This window comes from Chlamydotis macqueenii, chromosome 2, assembly GCF_036417535.1.
Source record: "Chlamydotis macqueenii isolate bChlMac1 chromosome 2, bChlMac1.mat, whole genome shotgun sequence".
In the NCBI taxonomy this organism is placed as follows: Eukaryota; Metazoa; Chordata; class Aves; order Otidiformes; family Otididae; genus Chlamydotis; species Chlamydotis macqueenii.
In genome coordinates, this window is record NC_141557.1 from 92,182,980 (window position 1) to 92,210,106 (window position 27,127).

The 27,127-nt window shown below is 39.1% G+C and overlaps 1 protein-coding gene across 3 annotated transcripts in view; it reads left to right on the top strand.

The window, feature by feature from the left end:
* FHOD3 (formin homology 2 domain containing 3) overlaps positions 1-27,127 on the top strand; it is a 393,419-nt gene that overhangs the window by 32,101 nt on the left and 334,191 nt on the right. For all 3 annotated transcript variants that reach the window (XM_086740433.1, XM_086740431.1, XM_086740432.1), the window contains exons 2-3: positions 3,793-3,899; positions 24,618-24,682. In XM_086740433.1, the coding sequence (XP_086596559.1) occupies positions 3,793-3,899; positions 24,618-24,682 (172 nt within the window). The remainder of the gene's footprint in view (positions 1-3,792; positions 3,900-24,617; positions 24,683-27,127) is intronic.

Sequence of the window (27,127 nt, forward strand, 5' to 3'; positions counted from 1 at the left end):
GTTTAATAACAACAAAATGATGATCTGATTTTTGGGGCCAGTAGGGAATACTGAAGAGTTAAACAGAACTGTGAAGAACAAAGTGAAATAAAGTGAATTAATTTTGGAAAAGTTGAATAGCAGTCTCATTCATGATTACAGAAAACAGCTCAGTTAAGTGTTCTTTGAAAGACTGTCTTTACTGATTGTGCTTTTTGATTGTCCTAAGAGAAGATGGCTGTTAATCATAGAATCGTAGAATCATAGAATAGTTTGGGTTGGAAGGGGCCTTTAAAGGTCATCTAGTCCAACCCCTGCAAGAAGCAGGGACATCCCCAACCAGATCAGGTTGCTCAGAGGCCCGTCCAACCTGGCCTTGAATGTTTCCAGGGATGGGGCAGCCACCACCTCTCTGGGCAACCTGTTCCAATGCTTCACCACCCTCATCATAAAAAATTTCTTCCTTACATCTAGTCTAAATCTACCCTCTTTTAGTTTAAAACCATTACCGCTTGTCCTGTTGCAACAGGTCCTGCTAAAAAGTTTCTCCCAAGCCCCCTTTAAGTGCTGGAAGACGGCTATATGGTCTCACCAGAGCCTCCTCTTCTCCAGGCTGAACAGCCCCAGCTCTCTCAGCCTGTCTTCATAGGAGAGGTGCTCCAGCTCTCTGATATTTTTGTGGCCCTCCTCTGGACTCACTAATAATAGAACTTATTATTAAATAATTAGTAAGCATATTAAGGTAAATTATGAACAATGACAAGAGCATGTAATGAGTGAAAGAGATGGGACCATTTGTGAGGGTCTCCAGAGATGGGAGAACTGATGCATAGCAGATAAGCACGGGATTAACATTAAACAGAGGGGAGAGACCAACATCCTGAAGGGCTGCTAATAAGCATTAATGAGTGAACATCAGCCACCCTTTGTGTTGAAAAAGGCAGGCAATTTACTAATTAAAAGTAATTTGTAAAGTGGCTTCTCTTCTTGTATTTTACTTGTAAAACGTGTGCAAGTGAAGCTTGGAGGCAAAGTAGCAAAGTGATCCTACATAAGGATTATTTTAGAGTTCATTGCCTTAATACTTTCATTGTTTTTTAAGTGTTGTTTTGCTCGCTTCAATCTCTGTGTGTACACATTCAAGAGAGGAAAAAAAATCTTTTTGGCAAGTGTTAAGTAATGGAAATAAAATATATTGCTGTTTCTCCCATGACCTTAACACTTGTCTTAATGGATACAGTGTACAAGGTACGATCTTTCAAAGTCTGAATGAATACTGTGTACAGCTGAAACTATGGAGATGAGATGAAAATATGTAGAATGTACTTATTCTTCTTTATTTTGTACATGAAGTACTTCCTGTTCTCATGGTGCTTTTTATACACTAGAGTCACAAGACATTAGTAAAGCACAGTTCCTTTTCCCTAATTATGCAGTAGTGACAGCAGAACATTTATCTAATTAGTAGTTTGCCTTTTGGCATTACTTTGAATAAATTAGCATTTCATTAGATACCCTGGGCTACTGGGAACAAGTTTCCCACAGTAGTATTCAGTCTTTCTTCTCTAAAGAGTATATTTTGAATTACCATTGGTTAATAATATCCTTTGTAAATGGAAAAATACAGAATAGTAATACTGGTTGTTATTCTTGATATCAGAGGGCTGTGCTTGGAGGTTCTTTGCTTTCTTTAATCCCCGGGAGTCAGTAAAAACTTCTGTCGCCTTATTTGATGACTTACTCTTTCCCCAGGGGGGAAAAAAAAAGGAAAGAAAAAAATGGAACAGGTTTGAAATACAACTTGACCTCCTCCCTCTACCCTTTCCCTTTCTTCAGAGGATGAACTTTTCTTTCAGATTACAAACAGGGCAAAGTATAGTGGTGTAGACTAACCCAAAAGTCGTGGTCTATTGCTTGCTAATTGTAAATGAGCTCTTATGCAATATTTCCAACGCAGCTAACCCAGAATAATCAAAGACTATTTATATTATTTTCTTGCATGTGTAATCAATGATAGGAAACTGGATGACTAAATTTTGGTATTGACTGACAGATAAGAAGTGTGGCTGCTTATTATATTTTCCTGAACAGCTACTGGGAATCCATAACTTTGGGAAGTTAAAACAGGTAATTCATCAAAGATGGATTGTCAATTATTTTCTTTTCTACTGTTAAAAAGAGCAGAAAAAAAAAAAAAACCGTGGATGGGATAAAGGGTTATCATTTCCTTTCCTTGAGTCACTGGCTATTTCCAACTCTTGCTTACCCCTCAAAGAGTCGCTGGCTGCCACTTGTGGCAGAAGATTGGTATGAAGTATGCTGTTAAATATTCTCCTCTTCCCAAAGTGGTCATTGTAGCAGGGATGTACATTTACGCCACCATCATCATGATTGCCTTTTGGTAGACAGAGGCATGCAAAGGACCTACCAGTTTGTTTTGCTAAATCCAGAGGAAGTAAATATCTTCTGTTTGGCAGGCCAGCCTGAGACTGGCTATCAGATTGGATTTTGTACCAGTAGCACAACACATCTGCAGCTTACTGTATTTGTGAACTTGGAACCGGTTACAAAAGGACCCCCAGTGCGGTGCTGACACACGAAGGTCCACAGCAGCCTGTCCAGCTGGGCTGAGTGATGACAGTTTTTCTGCTTCTGGGCCGGGTTCTCCAGGCTGTCCAAGGCAGATGGTCACTTTACTGCCTAGTGATGAGATAGGACAACCCTGTACTTCTCACCTGCACTTTTGTAAATGTATTTTTGTTTCCGTGTTCTGGGAAGACTTTTTTTTTCTGATTCCGTGTGATTTGACACCGAGTTATCTCATGGTGAGAGCCTTTGTTATTTCTAGCTCTTCCCTTGAGCTTCTTCAGTTACTCCTCTGAATCCAGTAATTATTTTGTATTCTTGTGCGATGAGTTAGCCAGAGTTTTGGAGTGGATCTTCCCAGACCTTCTCCTATGATGAGCTCCCTGTTAAAAAAGCAAAACAAAAAAACCTCCCAAGCAAACAAACAAAATCAAATCAGAAAATTCCTATTCTAATTTTTATCTTACCTGGCTTTTTTTTTTTTTTTTTTAACAACTGCTGGAACAATTAATTGGAAAACTTGAAGATGAGGGAAGACAATGTGCAAATAAAGAGGGTTTATTAATTGCTCTCTCCCTCTTCAGCATCATTGCAGGAAGGTTTCTGCTTTCAGGTGTGGTCCTTAGTTTTCTCAGTACCTTTGTAGGAAGTTGGTATGTGTGTCCAGTCCTCCTCCCTGGTGCCTAGGAAGGTTCTCCCTGCAACCCTTGAGGCAGTACCTGTCCCTAAAAGGAGAACACAGGAAAATCTGAGCCAACTGTGCCACACCTTGCGCTGTCCTCTGGCTGTATCCTTTCCCACAGGAGATGTTCAGTAGCTTGTGAAACAGCTGCTTCTTCCTTCCACCTCCATCCAGAGGCCCAGAAACTCTACTTAAATGTACTGTGAGAACAGTAATTCATATCCTAGATGTAAATTAACTTCTGTTTCCTGATAGGATTCTAAAGGCACTGTGATAAAACCTCTAATCTCCTTCTGTATCTTCAAAGAAATAAATTTCTCTTGTTTGCTAGTTGTGTTGATAATGCTGTGACCAAGCATGGTCTAGTGACTATGGACTTGAGATTGCATAAATTGCCAAACAGCACTCATTTTCTTACCCACTACCTACATATGGCTTGTTTTAGGGAGATCTTGTCTGGGGACCCGGAAAATGGGAAGGTGATGTTAGACGTATGTTAGAAAGAATGACCGCTGGAATCTAATGATCTGAATTTTGTTCTACAGCTTGATGACTGCACCCTGCAATTGTCTCACAATGGTACCTATCTGGATCTAGAATCCACCCTAGCAGAACAAAGAGATGAATTGGAAGGCTTCCAGGAGGATGCTGGGTAAGTAAATGTTTACTAGATTTAGAGAAATAAGCATATTTGTCCCAGGTTTTGGGAGTGTGTGTGGTTATGTTGGTATGTTCAGGTCAGCATAGAAACAGAAAAGATAAAATTCTTTCCTCTGTAAGCACGTATATCTCCTCCTTTCCATGATTAAGAATTTTATGACCATTCTATCTACGTTCACTCTGATGGTTTCTCTAAAAGAAGATGCCGTGCTGTAAGAAATCTATCAAGATGGATGTCTTGACTAGTCTAGTAAATTTTTATAGTTCTTTGGAACTTGGTAAATGAGAGTAGTTGGCTCTGAGTACTCTGAGATCTTTCTTATATGATAGTAGTTTTTACAGAAGATTATATTGAAGTGGTGCTCCTGAAGTTATAAACTCAATTTCTTTGTGCCTTGACGTTTAAGTCATCCTTGTATATTATTGTAGAAAAGACCTATATTGATTTCTTTTTTATGCCTGCAATTGATTTAGCCAGCCCGGCATGTGGGGTGGTGGTGGTGTTTTTTGAATATTCTCCCCTCATGGTTGTTTTTTTTTTTTCTTTCTTTTTAAATTGTTGCTGGCATGCATGGATTGCTTTGACACAGCTTTCCGTAAAACATCTCTGATGTAAACTGAAAGTGGAAACAAAAGTTAGCATCAATGTGTGTCTGTGTGGGGAAAAAAAAAAAAAAGATTTTTAGATTATTTTTTTTTTCCTAGGCCTTTTAGGTGACTGTCTTTTTTAAGATATAAAATGAACAGTCAGTCAAGAGCTATTTTTTCCTTGCTGGTTGCTATATTGGGCTGGATAGTTGTAATTAATTTTATGGGTGCGTTTTGGCATGGACTTCATGTGTGTGAGTAACGTAGCTGTGCCAGAAGAAAATAAACTACATTCTGAATTGGTCAGGGCTTGTTAACACTATGAGATACAGTCTTTTTACTTATATTGGTTTCTCTACTTTTTGTGATAGCTGTCTTGTCTTTGTTTGATGAATACTTCTTACAAATTTACTCTGTGCCTCTGAAGATTACTTTATGTGAAGAGGAGTTTTAAATATGTTACAGATAATAATGTGTGTGTATTTGTGTATGCCTTCTTCATACATACCAGTTTTGAGCATATTTTTATAACTATTGGAAGATAAAGAAATTGTTCTGTTAGAAATTAAATTAGGTCGACTTTTTCAGTACACAGAGTAGCCAATACAGCTGAACTGAGCCTCCCTCCCTATGCAATAGGAGTGTTGAATATAAAAGCCGATCTAGTCTTCAGTTTTATGCAGAGGTGATAAAAATTTCTGCAAAGAACAGCAAGTTCTTATTTCCAGCTAACTTTATAATTAGATGAAAGCAAGTAAGATGAAGGAAAAACTTTCTCTTTTGATTTTTGTAGTAGTATACATGAGTTATTAATTCACACTTTCTTTCCTTTCCATTGATGTTTCTATGATAATTCTAGTAATTTTAACTTAATTGCCTTTGATACCCCACAACGGCATTCCTGAGTAATTCAGCAAGCTGGAGACTGGTTGGTGCTTTTCCTGACAGACTTTACACTTGAAATGGCAAGCTACCTTCCACTTTGTTTTAATTTCTGCTTCCTTTGGGAACATAAAATCAATGATATGAATTGTTTCTGAAATATTATTCTAACTTTCTCTGTGGTGGCTATCCTAGGAAAAATAAAAGAAAACATGTGGAACTAACTGTGCTGCTTGGAATTACATGTCTACTGTGTTTTGAGCTTGTGTTGTGTTTTTATGTATTTTGCATGTGTGCCCAGGCCTCTTCTTAGTTGTACAACCTGTTGTCAGTTGAGTAATTGCTTCTTCCAGTGGCTTGTCCAGCCAGGTAATGTGAAGGCTGCTGGAAGGTCCTTCATTCCTCTGCCAAGATGGATAGGGAGGTATGAAACTGTGTATACTGAAGTGTATCCCGAAAGCTTGGGCTACACATCTATTATGGTAATGGTCTTTTGAAATGGGTTTTGTGAAATGAAAGAGAAATAACTTAAATGTATGTAGTTGTCTTGTACGTGGCCCTCACCTTCACTGGTCTTTACCCTGCTTTCTGAAGTTGTCCCTCTGGTAATTGTGGGTCAATAGGAAGTGCCGTGTTCTCACATTTCAGCTGCCTGCCTTAGGTTCAACACCAGGACCGGCTCTTAGGTGCTGCCATTGTAGCTGTTGCGACCCGTCTTTCTTTGATATCTTCCACTACAGTCTGCCTTCAGACTCTGCTCTCTTACCTTTACGATAAGTTACACAGACGATAGTAGTTGCAAAAGGCTGAAGTGGTGAGAACAGAGGGGAGGAAGAATGAGGGGTGTGTAGGGGAGTAAATCAGCACGTGAACCACAAATGAGCTCAAAGACACACGTGCTCTGCTGCAGAGGGAAGAGGGAATTGTTTGCCTGAGGGGATGCTCCCCATAGCACCTCTTCTGAGGTGCCTGTAGGTACAAGCTGTATGCTTCCCTTGGATAATCCTAGCTTGTGCTTAACCTGTAGTGCTGCCTAAGGACACAAGGATTGTGCTTTAACTTGATTGTTGTGAGGATGAGGGTTTTTGGTTCCATCTTCCCCTATGCATACCCTGCCAATAACTTGCAGATTGGATCCCGGAAATCCTAGCATTCAGCTCTGCTGCCTAGGATGCAGCTCAGTGAAGTACAAAACTTTGCATTTAGGAGTGACGGGCTAAAGGACAAGCAGATCCTGGTCAGGCAGAAAATGAAGATGGGGATCACCTGACTGGTCAGCAACTTGGCAGGAAGGGATCTGATTTTTTTGGGAATGGTGAGCTGAAAGCAATCAGTGATTATGGTGCTGTGAAAAAGATAAGGGGCATCCTAGGCCATAGAGCAGGAATTTAGCCAGTGAAATGCAATGAACTCAGTATGTTAAATACTAGTGAGGCTTCTCCTGTATTTCTGTATCCCATTTTTGTCCACATTTCAATACAGAATAGGAGGAAGATAAACAACTACAACTGTAGGCATCTGTGAGATGGCTTCCCTGTATGACCTAGTAACATCGTCACTTCTAATGCAAGTCATGTGATGTCATCCAGAAAAAAAAGGAATATTGTAGACATAAGGTAACAAATGCAGTCGGCAACGTCTCCTTCCATCCCAGGTTTCTAGCAAACTAAGCTCTGTTTTTAGGCCTTGCACCTCTGATCTTTTGCCTCTGCAGAGACTAAGGTGTACTGGGCTGAAGTGCTCCTGAGCTGGAGCTGCTGGCTGCGGGCATCAGGGGCTTAGCAGCCCACTCACTGTCTGGGAGAGACTGGCTGCAGAAACCACTTAGCCTCTCTCTCTGTGGGTCATTTCAAGGTCCTGCTCTTAATCTTCAAAGCTTTTAATTTTCTGAGATTAGGCTACCTCAAGACCTGCCCCTTTGCCTTGTCTAGGCTGCTGTGCTCATCAGGGTCACTGAAGCTTGCTGAACTCTGAAGGATTTAGTAGCTGGATATTTGTGGCACTTTTAATATTTTAGATCTTAAACTGTGGAAACTCCTATTAAGAGTGACTAGAATGTCCTGCAATCTGGCTGTTTCAACATCTTTTTTTCCGAATGTTCCTGTTTGCCTGGGCAAAACTGTGAAACTGTGAAAATTAATTTTAAAAAAAATTTTTTTTTTTTTAAACACAGTGCTGAAAGGAGACTTATAAATAAATAAACTGCACAGGAAACACGATCTTACAGATTTCTAGTGGTGTGAGAGGCTGCAGCTGCCTGTTTTCTGTTGGAAGGACTGGATAAGCATAGTGAAAAATTAGAAGGATTTTTCAAGAGGGAAGAGGAGGATTGTGGCAGGGTAGGCTAGAGATCTGTGATGTGTACCTGTAAGTAACAGGTATAAAAAACACATGCGCTCATACACAATTTCAAATGAATCCTCTCCTGTTACTGAATAGAATGAGAAGAGGCTTTTGGCAGTTGCTCTCCACTCTAGCAGGATCTAAATTTCTGTTCAGGGAAGGAGAAAACCCAACATACATCCCTCTTAGCCTGTAGGGCTAATTCTGAGCAAAATATGGGCAGGGATGGGACTGTTTTCCTGTGTCCGTAACTCTTGCTGCTGCCATCTTTCATCTTTGGGAATAGCTGTGGGTTTCAGGAGAATCGGATCATTTTTATATGGTGGTTTTTTGGGGGCAGTCAGGATGAACAGGTGGTGAAGTAAGGAAGAAGGTGTCAAGATCAGGAAAAGGGAGCAGGTAGGAAAACTGCCTTTCCTTTCAAGTCTGGCATGTATTCATGATTTGTTTGCTTGTTGTGCTTTTCATTTATTTATTTATTTATTTTTCTTGCTCCCAACACAAGTTACTTTGCTTAATTGTGTGAGGAGGTAATGTGGAGGTACTTTAGGTGGGCTGACTCTTTTGTTAAGGTGCCTGTGACAGGTAATACTCTTTTCCTTTATTTACTTGTGATTTTATAGAGCGAGGAAGAATTGTCAATAACTTTTTGTATTCAAATTACCATATAATTGCCCAGGTTCTTTTTATGGGCATGTCTTAGCAGGCCCTAGTGGTAGCCTACAAGGTAATGCAGTCCTAAACTGTGGAACACAAAAGCTTCTTCAGACAGCACACTGTGAGCAATGGAGATTTCCTCAGGGAATGTGTTTTCAAAACTTCTCTTCAGCAGATAGATTGTTTGAAAGTACTTCTGACAAATCACTTCAGCGCTGACATTTTGTATTCCTTCTAGACACCCTTTCCTAAGCCACTTTGGCTACATGAGTCTCATTTAAGTTGGATGCCAGATGTTTTCCTCTTGATGGTGGTGTTCATTCTGGGCTCGATTCAGAATCTCTTGAGGGCAATGGGATCTTTAATATTATTTTCCTGCTTGTGTGCTTTTTTTTTTTTTGCTGGCATAGACTTTGTGATTACCACAATTGTGAGAATGAAAACTTTTAATCACCTTTTTTTTTTTTTTGCGTGGGGAAGTTCAGGATGCAATTGAAGGTTAACTTGGTTTTTGTCATAAATGAGCTACATAAAAATTATGTAGCTCATTTCTTGAAGCAGTACTGCAAACTAGCAGATCCTATGCTGATTTTTGTATTAGTTTGGACAGAGTGTATTTGGATTAGTTTACTGTTGGAAGATGTTCTCAATTTATGACAGCTTTCTACCCATGTTTTGTCTTGATGTCATTTCTGTAATGTTTCTCAGTTCGAACAGCAAGAAAAATAAGGGAGGTGCTGGTGGGAAATTGTCACAGTCAGTCACAGTAGAGACTGACTGCTTACTGCAGTGATTTACTCATGTTCTGAAAATGCATTAGTTCATCCAAGTATTCTTATTTCTGTGATATTTATTACTCTGACTAATGCTCAATCTGAAAAATGTAATGGGTGGTCACAATAAAAACATGCAAAAAAAAAAAACCAAAAAAACCCCCCAAAAAACTAAAAAACACTAAACAAAAAAACCCCAACAAAACACAACCAGCCAACCAAAAAACCCCAATGAAGACAAGCTGCTTTCTATCAAGAAGACTGAATTAGATTAGGAAGCTGGTGCACACTTAGAGCAGGTGGGATGTGGAAGCCTTTCTCATGTTTTGCTTAAGGTACTCCTTATACGTCACATATCACCTGTACTTGTGCAGGTGCAAGGACTAGAAAGGCTTAGAACTGTAGAGGAACATGATGCTGTGTGGGGCTGAGCGACAGAGTGATTCAAGTGACCCTGCTTTTGATTTCAACTCTCTTAAGCCTTGAATAGCCTGGTGTGTTTGAGGATTTCCTGAAGTGGGACCTACTTGCTGTCCCTCATGCTCTTTTGTTAGATTCTAGATATATTCAGGCTGTCATATAACTGAGAGGTTATGGTAAATTTTGGAAGGTATAAGAATTTCTACAGGGTAGCAGTATTCCAGTCTATAATGTATCAGATTAAAATGTTGAACCATGTTTTGAAGTGAATGATTAGCTAAAATCTACTGTTGCAAAATAAATGGCCACAAAGATTAAGTTTTCACATTTCTAATGAAATACACTGTTTTGCTGGATGGCTAAGTTGATGCTTTTTTAATTCCTTCCCTCCCAAAGTTTGAGGGCAATAGCTATTACTACCCATGTTTTCAGAACTTTATCCAGCTTTTTAACTTTTTCATTTTTAATCCTAGTAAAATGTCTTTGTTTATAAAAGAAAAAAAATCATTAGCATGTTGAAATTAATGTTTAGGTGGAACTGTAGAAATTAATTTTCATGCTTATCTTGTGATATTCCTTGGCAGCAAAGTGAAATAAAATGACAGGTCCCATACACTTTCCTTGACACAGAACAATAGACAAGGCATCTCTGAGCGTTCATGTTTCCAAAGCATGTAATCAAGAATAATTAAGCAAATGTGCATGTATTTTGTAGACCTTGGACTTTGAAGGATGTGTCCTGGACGTAGGATGGAGGCAATTAACACTTGAATATTCCACCACATGAATTATTGACCGTTATGAGATAAGGATTTATTGTTAGTGGACCTTCTTCACAACCATCTTCACAAGATATCTTGTCAAATATTAAGCTTTCCTACTAGTAGGAAAATGCTACTACTGTTGTAGTTAAAGAATACTGTTGTGTGAATGTAGAATGTATTTGGAAAACAAGTGTCTAAATAAATAATAGCAAACTTGAATAAATTTTACTGCAGACCAACGCTTGTCTTCTCATGTACTTTCAGCTTTAAAGCTGGCTTGATGGTTTGGAAGTAAATCTCTTCTGTGTATGTCTAGGTCAGAGATTACAAGCCACTTTGCTTACACCAGAAGACACAAAATGCAAGATCCGTCTGGGCTTGTGGAAAGAACCTGTGGTCGCCTAATTTGGTGGGCTGGTCAGGAGGGAGCTGGAGGCCAGCAGTAAGCACAGAAATTACAGTGATTGCGAGTACCTCTGGTCTGTAGTTGAAGCCTGGGGACATCAAACGGGAATGCAGTCGGTGCACCTTGTGACTTCATTCCTTTTGACACGGAGAACCCGCTGGCAAGTGGCTTACAAAAAATTTATGAGGGACTACGTAGTCTGACTTTCATTGCTGTGCTGATGTGTCCTTCAAAGGAAAGCAGAGTTGGTTTTGCTCCTTTCCCAGTCTTCCAAGCTGTGCCATGCTCCTTCCTACTGAGAAGGAGCCAACATCCATAGTGGCACCTTCCCTGGCTTGGAAGAGGAGGCAGGTTGTTACTTCATGAGCTTTTCCTCCTCTGTGTGGTTTTGCTTTTGGGAGAGCAGGAGCTTGGGATTTGCATACCTGACCAGGGCAGGTCATGGGCAGCTCTTGATGCTTGGGAAATGCCAAGGGATCCAGTCATGCACTTCGGAGTAGCATCAAAAGCTCACACAGGCTTTTGGGGTGTGGGGCAGCACCTCAGATCCCAAGCACTAAAATATTCTGTGATCTGTTTTTTTTCTGTGGGTTTTTTTTTTTGTTGTTGGTGTGTTGTTTTTTTGGGTTTTTTTTTTTTTTTTTTTTTTTTGAGAGCTTGGCTCATGATTTTATAGCTGTCTCTCCTTCTTCCCCACTTTGCCCTAGAGTTTACTCACAGCTCTCTGTTGTCGAGGGAAAAATCTACATCTATACCAAGGTATTTGTGGAAACATTTGAAAATTTGCTGGTTTTGAATTTTAGTGATTACTGCTGGAAAATGAATGCAATGACAGTGCTTTTCTTAAAAAAAAATATTTCCATTGCAAAATCTATTGCAAAAATACTATTGTGCTTAGCTCTCTCCCAGCCCATTATGTACCAAATACAGCGCCAAACCAAAAAATGTGTGAATAATTTTTACAGTTTTTCCTAGGACAACCTTTTTTAAGATAGTCTAATTTGGCATTCAGGTTTATGTGAAAATAGCTGAGGAGTCCAATATTTCAGGGTGGAAACTTAAATAAAAACAGCTTATAGAAACAATTGATGCCAGATGTTTTATTTAAAAACATTTAATTTTATTAACATTGAAGCTCCTTAATAGCTATGTTTGCACTCTGCCCTCATCATCGATGATGAGGTTATAAGCTAAGTGAGCAGTTCTCGAACCTTGGAAATGTGTTTCTCTTCAGTTTGCGAGGAGGATATCCCTTCCTCTCTCCATAAACAGATCATCTGTGGGGCTTCAGGTGGGGCTGCCAGGAAGTGCCGTAGGACTACTCCAAATGCGACTCCTGTTGCGATTAAAACCATTGATCTGAGGATCTGAAGCTTGAACACCACCACCACCAGATGCACCCACCGTCTGCCGGTGCGGCTTGCAAGCGGATGTAGAACTGCAGCGTAATTGCCTGGAGCGTGCAGGCAGCTGAGTGAGTTTGCACTGGGTAATTAGTGAAAGCTGTGAACTTCCTACACTTCCTGCTCCATGGCAACTGTTGGTGTGCGTGCTCCTAACCCTGTGGCAAACGCGAGGTGGATTTGTATAGGCAAGCTTACACTCTGCCCCATGGGAATTCATCTGTCTGTGGAGTGTGTGTGTCTTTCACCGCTGACTAAACTAAGGTAATAATCTGCTTCTGATAAAAATAAGTGTCTCCAATTTAACCTCCAGTTGTGAACTAGCAGCTTAAACTACTGCAAGTCTGTGACTAGCCCAGGATCTCCAGTCATGAAGCCATGAAGACAAGTGACCTCTGTCAGGGTTAAGACCACAGCAATACAGCAAAATATTAATTTATTTCACATTTACTGCTCAGTAATTGTGCTCACTAGTGAAAGTATTGATGGCCCAGCAATAAATGCAAAGCCCATTTTCTAAATGGAATTAATATGGAGAAATAGGTGGCCTGACAGCAAAGTGTTATATTTAAGAACTTGTGTGTCAAGTTACGAAGGAGCCCTTGCCAAATACTATGCTGATGGAAAACTTCCAAAAAGTGGAGAGAGACTCAAGGAAGCATATTGATCAATGCAAAGTAGAATTTATTTTTATGTACTTATACTTACATACACACATGCGTGTCCTACTGCAAAGTAGGACAGTTTTAAAGTAGTTCTTGCTGAGTCTGGTTAAACTGATCACATCCTGAGAAAAAGCATAAGTGGCCAATTAAGCCAGTAGGACATGGCTTTGAATTGTGTTTTTTGTCATTTTGGGAAATCTTTTTGGGTTGTTATCTTTTTAGCATCATCAGTTACATTGGAAAATCATAGAAGATATGGCTTTTTTTTCCTCAAGGTATTAGAGAATGATTTCTAGTAGAAGGCAAAAGTTTATGAAAAATGAAGGCTACTTTTTCCAAACGATTTAAGTCAAGTTTTTTTATTATTTTAATTAGGAAAAAAATAGAGCTCTTTTTGATATTTTAAGTAAGAGTTAAGATCTTTATGAGAATTAAGTGATTGTGCAGGTGCCCTTTGCTTCTCTGTGACTTTGGAATATTTCTAATGAAGTTGGTCTGGCACTTTGTTCTCCTGGAACCAAGCTGTGGACCCCATGATGTGGCTGGGAACCCTTTGCCTGAAGAGCTGGAAGCATGACGTGACCCAACTGGGGAACATCCTTTTATTTTACTTTTCTCCTTGCCCATTTGTCCTGTAGGTTCTCAGTAGTGATTTTGTTTCCAGGGCATTTGTTGATCCAAGTACAAGGAGGTTTTAAATGAAAACCCAAATGTAACACAAACTTCAAAGTGCAGGTGATAGCAAAACCACATGACCAGGAGGTACCCAGTGTAAAGATGCCTGGGAGGAACATGCAGCCAGAGTTTGAGAGCTACTGGCAGCAGAAGGAAATATATAACCCACCATATATAATAGAAAGCACTGATCAAGTGGCATGTCATCTCTTCGGAAGAATGTGATGAAAGGCTGACAAGAAGTGAGGAAACAAGCCTTCCGTTTTTTGTGTTTTACTCAGAAGCAATATTATTGTTAAAACGGCATTTCAGTGCAAATCTCTTTACCATTTGCCAACTCATAAAGTTTGTGTTTTCTTAATGCAAAAATATCAGGTGGAGATTTAACTGATCATGCCACCAGTGTTTCAGAAAACGATAGGATAAACTTACTGCTGAAAACAATTATATATGGGTTGAGCTTTTAGGGTAGGAAGGGACACAGCTTTGTTCATGAATAAGGATCACTCTTGAAAAATGGTTACTTGCTGACTGCAAAGGCAGCAGTCAGCCCTCAGATGTTTTAGGGGCTGTTAGAAGGTGATTGTTTTAGTGTGTGGAAACTGAGCCATTAACAACTGAGAATAACCAGCAAGATGATTCAGAAACTAAGGCGGGGGCGGGGGGGCGGGTGTCTCATTTTCCAGCTTCTGCTTGTGCAGAAACTACTAAAAAGGACAAATGGAACAAATGTTCCCCCATTCTAACTTGCTGCGTTTCACAGTATGTGAAAGTGATTCATTGTCTTCTGGCAAAAATCATTGCCTTGTGGTGAGGTACACAGAAAACTCCACCCAGACCTTTACCGACATATATTCAGAATACATTAGTAATAAATAATTAGGCACTATTAATGTGGCTTATAACGCATACTTGGTGAATCCCTTGAATGTTTCACTCGACCCTTTTGAGTCTCTCATGTTCTTTCCCCCTTCTTCCATCCTATTTCACTTCTGTTTAAAAAGATGGAGCGAAAAGAAAAATGAAAGCTCTGCCTAGTAAACGTTGGGCTTGGGAAGAGTAGGTGTATGTAAAAACCCAGCGCTTCATAGTGACGGTTTGTGTGTCGTCCTGATTTGCAGTTATGCAGGCAAGGCTTGGTCAGCCAGGATGCTCTTCCTTTCCTTGGCATTCACATGTAACTTTTTGCATTGTATATAGGTTTTTAGTAGGGAATGAGGCAGTTAGTAGTTAAATTCACGTTGGCAATCACAGAACATAATATTGGAATAATATGCAGGGGAAAAAACACGTACAAGTCTCAGCATACTTTGTTCCTTTGCATACTGTTGCTTACACTAATAATCTGCAAGATTTTGCCTGCCTCGTTGTTGTTTAGGGAATATGCCGTTGGGATTATTTCTACCTGGATTAGTCAAGTCTTAACTATTTTTATTTTTTTTAATGAAGAGTGAACAGTGTCTGTGTGTTTGCTTATTTTTATCCACTCTTGTCAAACGATTGTTACTTCACTAAATGTGTTATTGTCGTGGAATGCTCTGAATAAAACCACTATGTTAAATGATTAGATGACTTGCAAGTTTATTGCAAGAACAAGATGCAGACACATTCTGACTTTAAGTTTTTAGATGGAAAAACTGAGGTAAGAAAAGAAAGTCCACTGACTTCATTTGAAGATGAGTGTGTGTTTGCCTCCAACTGCCTGTTGGGAAGGCAAACACCAGGAAGTGTTACTTGTGCTGTCATCCATTTGAAGTGTATTGGAGGTGAATCTTAGAATTTTAAAGACTTAAAAAAATATATATTTTAATTCCTGACCTCCTTTGTTTCCATTATTCAATGAAAAGAACATGAACTAGAACATGACAGTTGGATTGTTGGATGATGATCTGTGAAGAACTTAAAAAGGTTACTTGTTTGGATAAGATTTTCAGATGACTTTCAGAGAGATTCTTAATTCCTCTCTCCATGCACATGTGTGCTCTTGCTCCCCCTCAAAAGACTTGGCTTTCATACAAAATTTTTGTGTGTGTCAGAATTTTTTTTTTTAAATCTCTAAAATCTGCAATTGAGTGGAGAAGCATATCCTAGTGAAACAGCAGTCAAACTGTATCTTAACAGCTTTGAAATCAAAGCCTAGGATTTATGCTATCTGATTAATAGCAGGTAAAGAAACACTTTCCTTTTTGTGTGTGTGCTGGCTTGCAGATCTTTTTCAGGGAAAGCCTGGTAGACTTGAGAGTTTGAACTCTGGCAAAGACTTAATCTCATATGCATTCAACAAGGAATAGTTTGTTTTCCACCGCTGATGTAGAGTACCTTAAACCATGAAGCGACTGACTGTAAGGCAATGCTTCATGGCAGAAGCGTTTTCCTCTCCCTGGAAGGTGTGTGCAAGAAGGTGGAGATGCATAAAAGTGATGAAATGAAAATGTGAAAGCCAGATACAAAAACAATGCACTTTAGAGTGTATCTGTTGCCACATATTTGTTTCTGGTGGCATGCTATTGTCCATTCATCTCTCAGTTATCCTAAAGAATTATCCTTATCTAGAACTGACTGATAACACTAATCTTAAAGCTAAAATCCTTGCTTGGAGCAGAGTAAAATGAAGGTCATGGGAATATTCTAGTTTAAAACTACAATGAGTGTAGGATATGATTGTGTACTGTTGTTATTATATGTTATTATTATTTTAATTAAAAAAACCAGACAGCTAAATCCAAATAAATAAAAAATCCTTCCATCAAGAGGCATCATTTAAAAGAAAGTCCAGACACCAGTGTGGTTTGTCTATAATCCCAATTATAGATCATAGAGAAGAGGGATTTAACTTATTTACTGTGTAGCCATGTGAATGTGTGTAGCACTTCATGGAAGATTCAAATCAAGGTTTGCCATAATGGGATTAACTTACCTTATATTCTTTAAAATTTAAAGAATGGAAGAATATGCAGACACTAGCAAAAAGTAGAGCTTAGACTTTCTTATCTACATTAATTGAAAGGCTTCAAGTTGTATGTGAACTAAAATCGTGGCTTCTAACAGCACCAGGCTTTGCTTCTCTTTATGATTACCTTTTTATGATTCGGGTGTCTTTGCTCCAGATTACTTTTTTTTGAGAAAGTATAATGAAGAATAATAAGTTTGCTTGACTGTTGATTATATTGCTAGAAAGTGTTATTAAAGTCCTTGGAGCTAATCTGTTGCTGTGCTATAGACCTGTTTTTTTTCCATGGTTGTATGAAGTATCCTGTAGAAAGCAAAACAGAAGGAGCCCAGAAGGGTGTAGTAGTACAACTGTTCTAGTAGAATGGGTGATATCCAACCTTCTGATGAGCTCCTCTTAATGAGATACTAAGTCATTGTTAAGAAAGATGGAAAGTGATTTTTCTTTTTTATGTTGGTTTTAAATGATAAAATAATGTGTTTTCAGAAGTATGAGATTTTTTTCAAAAGAAACTAAATTTACTGAATTGAAATACTTAGGCCTTTAGCAAAATGTTAGGATGTCTGAATGGTTGCTTGTCCGGAAATAAAGATTTGTCAGGAAAGAAAGAAAACATTGAAATAGAAAATGTATGCTAATTGATGCATACTCCTATCATACAAAGATGACCTTTGAAAGGGAAGTGACTGTTGTCATCTTTACGAATAATGACAATGAATCATAACTGGATATTTACATACAAATCCCATTTTTTATACCAGCAACTCTTCAGTGGACATCTGAGGAGGAGGGATGTCTGTGTCCTAATAAAATAGGCTCGCTTAAAAATTCCTGTCAAAGTCTCATTGAAAGAGTAAGAGGAAAACTGTGGAGGGGTTTTGGGTTTTTTGTTTTGTTTGTTTGGGGGTTGTTTTAGTGGGTTTGTTTTGGGTTTGTTTTTTTTTTTTTTTTTTCCCCTTTGTTTTTTCTCCCTAGTGGAGCAGTCTCAGTATTCCTCTTCTGGCCAAGGAATTGCTAGGCTAAAACCTAGGCTTTACTTTGGAACAAATAACTATTTGAGATAGCCAGTCTAGGTACTATTTTCAAAGTGTCATATAAATTAAATTTTGGAAATATATAACTAAGTGAAACTATTTGTAATATAGTACATAAACAGTGGCAAAGTAAAGCATTAATATTCTAGATGACAAGCACTTGGTGAGCTGTTGACATGTGTTTATTTATATTGACTTATTAGAGAAGTTGAATATAGAAAAAACTGTGCATCTTGGTAACTCCAAAAACTGGAAGTTAATCTAGTAGCAATAATGATTCTGATATCGACATAGGTGTCAACAGAATGTGGTCAGCACAAAATATGAAATCTACCTACTCTACTGCTGCTAAATAGCAGCTATTAAATTAAGTCTATTAAATACTTCTTGGCATTTTTTTTAATAAATACTAGCCAGTCACACTCACTAAAACATATATATTTTTTTTTTTTAAAAGTCATACCAAGAAAAATACAAGCCTTAGTTAAGAGTAGATTATAGGCTTAATTACATGGATATGTTTTGTTTTCAGTAAATGAAGCCTGTTTGAATTAATTTTTCCCAGTGTATTTTGGAACATTTTTGTTTTTAATGCAAATGCCCTGTCTATCCCACAGCACATGACTTCCCCCGCCCCCCCCCCCCCCCCCCCGCCCCAGGTATCAAGACAAACTTGCCCACAGGCATGCTTTTTAATGCTATTTGGCCAGTAGTTCATGAAACTGTGAAATTATGGATGTATTTCAAGTTACCCCTTTTATTGGCATTTTTTATTGCAAGATGCTTGCCGGTAAATTGGTATGTGTGGAATCGTGGATGCAACAGTTTTCAGAGATTATTTTCCTTTTGCAAAAACATTATTCATGCTGCATGATAGTCGAAAGCATTCATCAGGGAATTGCATAATTTTGTGTTTTACATGTTAGTAGTGTTATTGTAATTAGCTTCTGTGTGGGGAATCTAGCATATCTAAACCTCATTGAAGGCCTCTAGTGAGTTTTCATCTTTATAATTTCTTAAGTTTGAATCCTGTTGATTTTGGTAGACTGGAAAAGCTGGCAATGTGACCAATGGGAGAAAATAATAAAAATTAATGTTTGTGTGTGTGAGAATTTTCTGAGTTGTGGGTATCTAGTTGGGACAATACCGTAGAACAGAACTTGTAGAACAGAGCTTGCTGTAAATGTTGCTGTAAGTTTTCAGGGCTCTTTGTAAGGAGGTGACGTAGAGAGAGAAGTAGCACCACTGTTGAAGCTTTGCAGACTGCTATAAAAAGACATTGTTTGTATTGAGGACATTGTGTATTAGATTTTTTAAAAAAGAGGGAGAAACTGCATTAAATTATAATGAGCCTGAATATCAACAAGGCTTATAATGGTGCTGATTTCTTAGATTCTTGTGTTCCTTCACTGTCTTTCTGATGACTGAGCAGTAATTGTGGTCCAGTTCTTCCAGCAGATCACCCCAGACCTGTAGATTTCAGCAGAGACTTGATGAAGTCAGCGTACATTGTACATGGCAGACTGCTGGAGCGCTTAAGAATACTGCGATAATAACACCATTATATGTTACTTTAAGACATTAGCAATTTATTTTAGTTGACTGATTTCTTCAGGATGAGAGGAATAATATGGCTGATTACGTCGGCTTCCTTTTTCTTTACTGACTTGAGCAAAACTGATCTGGGTTATCCCTTTACAAGTACTGTTCTATGATAACAAAGCAAACTCTGCTCAATTTTTCTGTTCTCTGATTTTGTTATCTTGGAGGATTTGTGTGTCAGGAGTACTAGAGTTGAAAAGTCTGGTTGATTAGATCCCTGAAATTTATGTTGAGGTAAAGGAAAGGCAATTAGAAGGGTGGAATAGGTTGATAAGCTGAACGTTTGAACATTTGATATTAGAGGAGGTCAGTTTTGGATCCCAGAGGGGTTAAAATAGTCCTTCCTCCAGCTAGTAGGAGTTTTGGGGATGTGTAGAAACAGCATTGTGTGCTTTCTGTGTGAATAGTCACTTCAGAGAAGAGGCCAAGCCATCTAAAGGAATCGAATCCAGTTGACAACGTAACCAAAACTGACTGTTAATGAAGTTTTAAAGCTCTGACCTGCTGCATTGCAGGTAATTTCCTTATCTCTTAGTAGGATTTTCCAGTAAATATGAATGCCTGTATTGGTAAATTCACCCCAACTACAGATAGAGCCTTTTGCTCAGTAGAAAGGAATTAAAGCCAAGGAGGACTCATCCTTGTTTTTCTCATGGTATTTTGTTTCTGGCTGAGTCTAATTCCTAGAACCTCCCTCCTGTGCCACTGTCTCCATGTTCTTTTCGTGACTTGTGCTACTTTTTTCTTTTGCCATCAGTTTCTTCCTCACTAAGTTCATCTCTTTAGTTTTGAATTACTTTTGTGTTTCTGGAGAATGGGATTTCAGTTGGCATTGTGAAGAAATTTGTCTGAAATTTAAAATTTAATGTTGAGTGTGGGTTGTGTGTTTGATTCTTTTGTTTTTTTCTTTAGGTTTTTTTTTTTTACTTAACAGTTGTGGTTTTTTGGTTTTTTTTTTTTTTTGTTTGGTTGGTTTTTTTTTTTTTTTGAATGGTATCTCTTAGGCAAACTGTTGCCCCCCTCCTCCTCTTTTCTTCACTAAATTTTAAGGCATCAATAGTAAAATGAATTATGAACCAGAAAATGAAGGTGCTACACACTCACCTTCATTTAAAATAGGCTCTTGCTTAAAAAACCATGCCTTGAAGCTTATGAATAGCCTATGAGTAGTTCTGTCAAGGTCAAAGGACTTACTCATGCATTTGAGGCTGTGTATAGAAGGAGAAGTTTAATTGCACAGCTGTCTTGGGGCCTTAACGTGAAGATGCTGCCTTTGAGGATGGGTGGTTTAGATTTCCTATGGCTTTGGATCTTTGAGATCAGACGAAACCGTCAGCTGTTCTGTTGATTGCATGCTGCATTAATTTGCTCTTTCCTTCTTTAGTAACTGGAAGGATACAACTGCACCTTAGCAGTTGCCGATGGTTTCGTGGAAGAGAACATCTAACCCAAATAATTTAGCAAAGTTATTTCTCATTTCCAGAGGTTTTGGTGGTGTGAGGAATGAGGAGCATATATGAAGGGTCACAGCACCTCATAGTAATTTTTACTTTTGTTATGTGCCCTTGTAGATAAGACTGCCTTTGGGTGAGGCTTTGCAAACAAGTTCATCAAGGAAGAGAAGCAGATTTCTGTATTGAATCAGGTGTTGGGGAGAGCAGGGGGTGTACTGAAGGGCAAGATGGGCAGTGTAAGATAGATTTGGACAAAATTGCTCCAGAGTCCTGGGTGCTCATGCCCCCACTCTTCCAAAAGAAAAACAAAGAACCAAATAAACCAGGTGGGGAAAATAGCTGAAAAAAAAATCAGCCTAAGGGCCTGTGAAATAGGCTTCTTGACATGAGCCGTGGCAGCCTAGTTAGTGGCTTACTGGATTCTTGACTAGACATCTTTCAGAGGTGCCTGTAATTCAAAGTATTCCAGGCTTCTTGATGTTTGTTTGTGTGGGTTTTTTTTGTTGGTTTTTTTTTTTTTTTTTCTCCAGTCTTCACTTTTTCGTAGCAACCCCACCTACCCGAGACCTCCTCTCCCATAGTACTCTGGTTCTCATTTTCATTTTTCTTCTCCTTTCTTGGAATAAGCAGGTGGATCTCAAACTGAAGAGGTTCCAAGTGCTCCCACAGAAAATAGATGCAGGTAGTATGTAATGATATACAAGATTTGGTGGTTCTTGTTTTTCTATGTGTTTGTTTATTTGTGAGCCTTACAGCAAGATCGGAAAATGGATATCCTTTTCCTCCTGCTTCCTATTCTGTGGCTGTTGACAGAGGTTTTGGCAGGCAGCTTTGCAGAGCTCAGACTGCAGTTATGGTTTTATTCTTTCCTAGTCAGCCTGGCTGTGGAGCCCAAGGATCTTGCACTTGCTTTAATAGTCAGATTTGCATTGACTCTTCCATACGTTATGATGTTGTTTTTCCTGATGTTCCACTGCTATAGAGGATGTCTAGCTGATGCTTATCTGAAAGTTTTAAGTCTTCCTTTTCTTCTACCACTATCCTGTAGTCACAGAAGAGCAAAACTTTGGTCATGCAGTGGTCAAAGACGAGAAATCACGTGGAGAGCCTAGAGCGGAAGGCATACCTATGGGTGGTGCAGGTTGGCAGGGCTTGCAAAACCAAAGGTGAATCTGCTGGCATTCCTTGCTCACTGAAGGCCTCAGGAGAAGTGTCTCAACGCTCCTCTCACGCTGGAATGGTGGCTGGTTGCGCGTAAGTCGGCTGTTTGCTCCCATGGCCCATGGGCAGCCTGCCGAGCAATAGGCCACCTGCTGCAGTAGGCAGCGTGGCCACGCTTTCTTTTCAATAGCAAATACCTTTTGCTTTCTTCTGCCATGAATCAACAATCAATTTTTAGGAGGGGGAAAAAAAAAAGCGACCAAATTTGCCTTTGGAGACCAATTTAACTAAAAGTCTTTGTTGCTACATTTCATGTCTGTATTTTTGAAGACATGATCTTCTGGTCAAGTGTTTGATTTGGAGAGAAAGATAACATTTACAGCTACTTGAAATATTTTACTCTAAGTTATCTTATGAAAAATAATAATGGTATAATAACAGCTGTTTATCTTTGCCCCTCACATCCAGTAATTTTTAATCTATACACCCCTTAAAATCACTTGTATAGACCTTCTGTGAGGACTGTATGGTGCTCGAGTGCCAGCAATGTTTTTAAGGGCTCGACAAGAACCGAGTCCTAACAGAAGCGGGAGATGGACAACTGCCATGGTCCTTGTCTCGCAGGTGGGGAACGCGAGGCCTATGGAAACTAAACTCACATCCTCAGAGGAGCTGAGATCTGGCCTTTAATGTGGCACGTGGGCACCTGCATCTCTGTGGTGTCTTGCCTTCCTTGCTCACAACTGTGGCAACAGGGAAATTGAAAATGGGTCCTTCTTTGTTCCAGACAGAGACCTTAATCCCCAAGCTGTTCCTCTTTTGTTTCCATAGAAGAGATTTTTTTTTTTCTTTCCTTTTTTCTCAAATACTAATGGAGGGGAAGAGGTTTGGAAATGTTTCATTTTATTGTCTTTCAAAGAAACACAGTGTACCCTAGTAAGAATATAACAATTCTTGTATAAGGGAGGAGATATATCAACAAGACATGCTCGTATTCGTATTTTAAGTTTACTACTTCGTCAAAGATTCCTCAGGTCTTCTGCAAATTAAATATTCCAGAGGAGTGCTGGCACTCCTGTGGGAAGGGGCAGCCATTAACAATCTGCAGGGCGTGAGCAGAGGCAAAAGCTGTGTACAGCTGAACCAGCAAGAGGAGTTCAGGTGGGCAAAGTGTCAGTCCTAAACCTGGAATTGCTCCAGGAAACTCTAAAGTTTGGGCTGTAGGCAGCTCTTGCGGAGGAATAGCGTATTGCTGCTTGGCAGTTCAAAAGACCTGCAAACCAGCAGCAGCATTAAGAGAAGGTTCATGCTTTTCCTACTTTATCCTAAATGGTCTTTAAGCAGGCCCTTCAAAGAGCACTTTCATTTAAAGTTAGATTTTTTTGCTGCTGTTTTGTTCTGTTTTGTTTGTTTGTTTGTTTTTTAACATATAGAGAAAGGTTGCTGTTCAGAAACTGGAACAGAGTCTTTTATTACCAAGTACATAGTTCCACATTAACCAATTTTTTGCAGGTGCTTAATGTGTGGAATTTTTTTCCTATATTCATCTGGAAGTGATATTTTTCTGAAAATATTTGTCACTGCTTTGCTGACCTGCCTTCACCTGCAAATTTTCTTGGGAGATTGTATAAAACATGTTGTTTTCTTGTTGAAATTAATAAAAAATTCTGTTGTTCCAGAAAACAACTGTGGGCAGGAATACAGCAACGTGGGGAAAAGCCTTTGTTGTTGTCTGGAAGATAGTGTGTTGGTTCTGATGAAGTTACAGACAGAGGGAAATTCTACTGGGTGTCTGTGTGAAACGGTTGGCCCTAAAATCTCTCAGCAAAATCATAATGCATATAACCGAGGTTTTACAGATTTTTAATTTGGTTTTGATTTGTATATAGAAGTGGGTCTAGAGTTTGTGTGACACAAACTAAGCTGCATCTGAACATGTTCTAAAACCAGTTTTGCTTCTTGCGTGTTTTCCGATGATAAATTAATGGAATCACAGAAGGGTTGAGGTTGGAAGGGACCTCTGGAGGTCATCTGGGCCAATCACCCTCCTCAAGCAGGGCTGCCTAGAGCTGGTTGTCCAGGAATTGCATCTTTAGTTTCAGAGAAAGGAGCGAGAATATGCTACTATACAAATGAAAAATACATTTGGCTTTTCTTACTTGCCTGCCTTCCGTCAAGTGAGGCAAGGTGCTGGCCGTGTCTTGATGCCAGTTTGTGGGTGGAGCACCTAGAAATCAAGAACGGTGCTCTTGTCCAAATTAAAAAGATAGGTCTAATACTAATTTGTCTCAAAACCAAATGAGAAATGTAGCAGCAAATTAGGATAAAGTCATTCTATTTAAGACCAGGATGAAACTGAGAGTGTGCTGGAGTGAAGGAGAATACAATTTTGCCTCATTGCATGAAAACCAGATCTTTCTTCATGCTTTCAAGACCCTCTAGGGTACATGAGCAGATTTGTGAAAGTGTAAGCAACTTCTTGTTTGACTTTGCATTTTCTTTTCATACTTTACTATGTCTAGCTTTAAAATATTTATGTGAAATTTAAAATGTGCAGTCATCACTTGGTATTTCTCTAATATGGGTTTCTAGAGAGCTGACCTTGGCCAGCTGCCAGGTGTCCACCCAGTCACTCTCTCACTCCCTGTCCTCAACAGAAGGGAGGGAAAATAAGATGAAAGAACTCGTTGATTGAGATAAAGACAGGGAGATCACTTTCCAATTACTTTCATAGGCAAAACAGACGTGACTTGTGGAAAATTAATTTATTGCCAATTAACATACAATTGGATGATGAGAAACAAAGATGTAACTTGTAATACCTTCCCTCACCTCCCACCCTTTTTTTCGTAGACTAATCGTCACTCCTTCATTCCCAGCTCCTCTACCTCTTCCCTACACCTTTATATATTTTTCTTCTCTTCTCTTTTTAGGAGGGGCAAGAAGCACAGTATAATTCTGAGGACCCAGCTGTCAGTGAGAGTCCATGCCTGCATTGGTAAGTGAACTTTCACATGCCTGAAAGAGAGCAAATAAACAGAATCCATCTCTGGGAAGCAAATCTGGGGAGTGTGAGTCAGACTTGCTGTATTCCAAGTTAAGGATAATGGCCAATAAATTGATTTCTGTATTGTGTTTGTTGCGTGCTAAAATTAGGTTATATTAGTGACATTATCCTTAAAGTATGTTGAACAGCTCTGGGAAGTATAGGATTTGACAGTGGAGTGTGATGGTTGGGGGTGCTTTGGAGAATCTTGGATTATCTGTCTTGCCACAGCCTTTGTGTGCCTGAAGAAGACTGTGTTCTGGATTGGAAAGGGATCTGAAGAATTGTTGGCTGACAGCTGACTACTGCGTTTTAATAGCATGTAATGTTTATTACTTCACATCTTGCAGATCTTGGCCACATATTTGCCATTATCACAGTGTCAGTGCCTTAAAAACCTTGGTTAAAACAATGCTGTCACAAGGAAGTCTAATGAAAATCACAATGTTCATGTCATAAGAGCTTTAAGGTTGCATAAATGGAGGCTGATGTGCTGTGATGGCATTAATATGTTCTCTAGCATTCTGCAGAGAAGCGTGTTTCACTGAGTGTTGGTGGTAAAGCTGATGCTCGTGTTCTGGTGATATGATAGATGGTTTGGGTGACTGGTTTTAAAAAAATAAAAAATAATCCTATATGTATGTGCCACAGTGGCCTGTTATGATTTCGGTTTCTCCATAGTAGTTTCAGCACCCTAATAGTCTAGGCTGATTTTATAAATGTGAATGAAATTAAGAACAGCTTGGAGAAGCTTGTTCTTGTTAGGTCTGGGAATATCTTTGGCAAAATAGACCAGTATAACAAGACAAGGGTTTGTATGTTTCCTGGATTGAGGTTTTATAAAAACAATTTTCATGTAAAAATTTTTGTCCAGAGTGCAGCCATCGAGGAATTGGAGCACACCAGGTTCTGAGCTTCCACATGTGGCTGCTTTGTTGTTCTCTGTTTGCATTCAAGCTCCCTGTAGGCAATAAGGTGTATTATTGTGCATGTATTTTAATTGTTCCTGTATGAAAGTGAGTGTGAAGGTGCTGTTACTCTCTGGCAGCGGTGCTGCATTCAGCGGTGAGTACAGTGGAAGCCAGAATGCAAAGCTTGAATCCAGATTTCAAACTCCTGGAGCAGAGGTGTATTTGGGTATGGGCTTTTGGTTTGATTCGTTACAGGCAGAAAAGCCAAATGCAAGATCTGGTTCTAATTTCCAACCCCCCTGCTGAAGTTGAGATTTTTAGGGTAAGTTTTTGTTTCAGCCTGTAGCTTGATGCAATATAGTTTCTTTTCTCTTCTTTTGTTTTTCATTTTTACATATCAAATGTATCTTATTTTGGGGATGTGATAGTTTGAGAGAGTCAGGCACTCTCTGCAGTTCTTAGTACTGGCTTTGTTTGGTGACCTGTGTCTGGCAGTTAAACTTTTCACAGAATAGGAGGGCTGTTTAACTGGCACAGTGGGTACTTTTCTTCGTCTTGCGTATACTTTCACATCAGCTGCCTGTTGAGACCTTTTTTGAAATACAAGTGTTAGATTTTGAGGTTAAAAGATGTTACCTGTTTGGAGCAGAAGCCAGAAGCCAAGAGCTAGAGCAATCTGAGGTGGTATTATGTGGCATAAAACCATCTTGCTTTGGCTATTTTCTTTCAGTCTTCACAATAACCTTGGAAAGTATTGTGATTAGCAATGTTACCGACTCTGCAAAGTCCCTCATAGGTAGCTAGCGCTGCTTTTACGAGAAGATGTGGTTTGTTCTGTAGTGCCCTTGCCACAGAGCCTCCTATCATTCTTGCATTCAAGGTTTTACTTTGCTGTGAAGAGCTGAGAAATAGCTTTCGTGTCATAAATGCTCCCATTTGGAAGTTGGACCATTTTTTGGTTTTTTTTTTCTTCTCTCTAACATGATGAACTTTTAAATTGTGGGAAATACACAAGTGTTTATGTTCAGATGTCCTGATAAAATTTTCCATCATTAGTGACTTCAGATTTCCAGGGAATTCATTGGGCTTCAGTGTCAGAGCATGTGTTGACTACAGGCCAGTATTTTGTAAGACTCAGGAAGCTTTCGAAAGTCCCCTGTCAAATGGGATGGGTTTTTTTTGTTTTAAGCAGGGCAGGGAAGGAATAAAACTTAATAACTTGAGTGCAGAATTTGTTAGTGAGTGGTATTTTCTGCCCTGTTGCATACCAGTCACTCTTAAGCATCTCACTGAATGCATTAATACTTTTTTTTTTTTTTTTTTTTTTTTTTTTTTTTTTTTTAACCCCCTTCTCAATTTGGGTTCTTGTCTTATGTTCAAACTAAGGACTTTCAGCATGGATGGATAAATTTTCTTTTAAATATCACTCGACTTCTTTTCCCATTTTGGCTTGATGCTGATTAAATTGTCAGGAGTAATTAAAAGT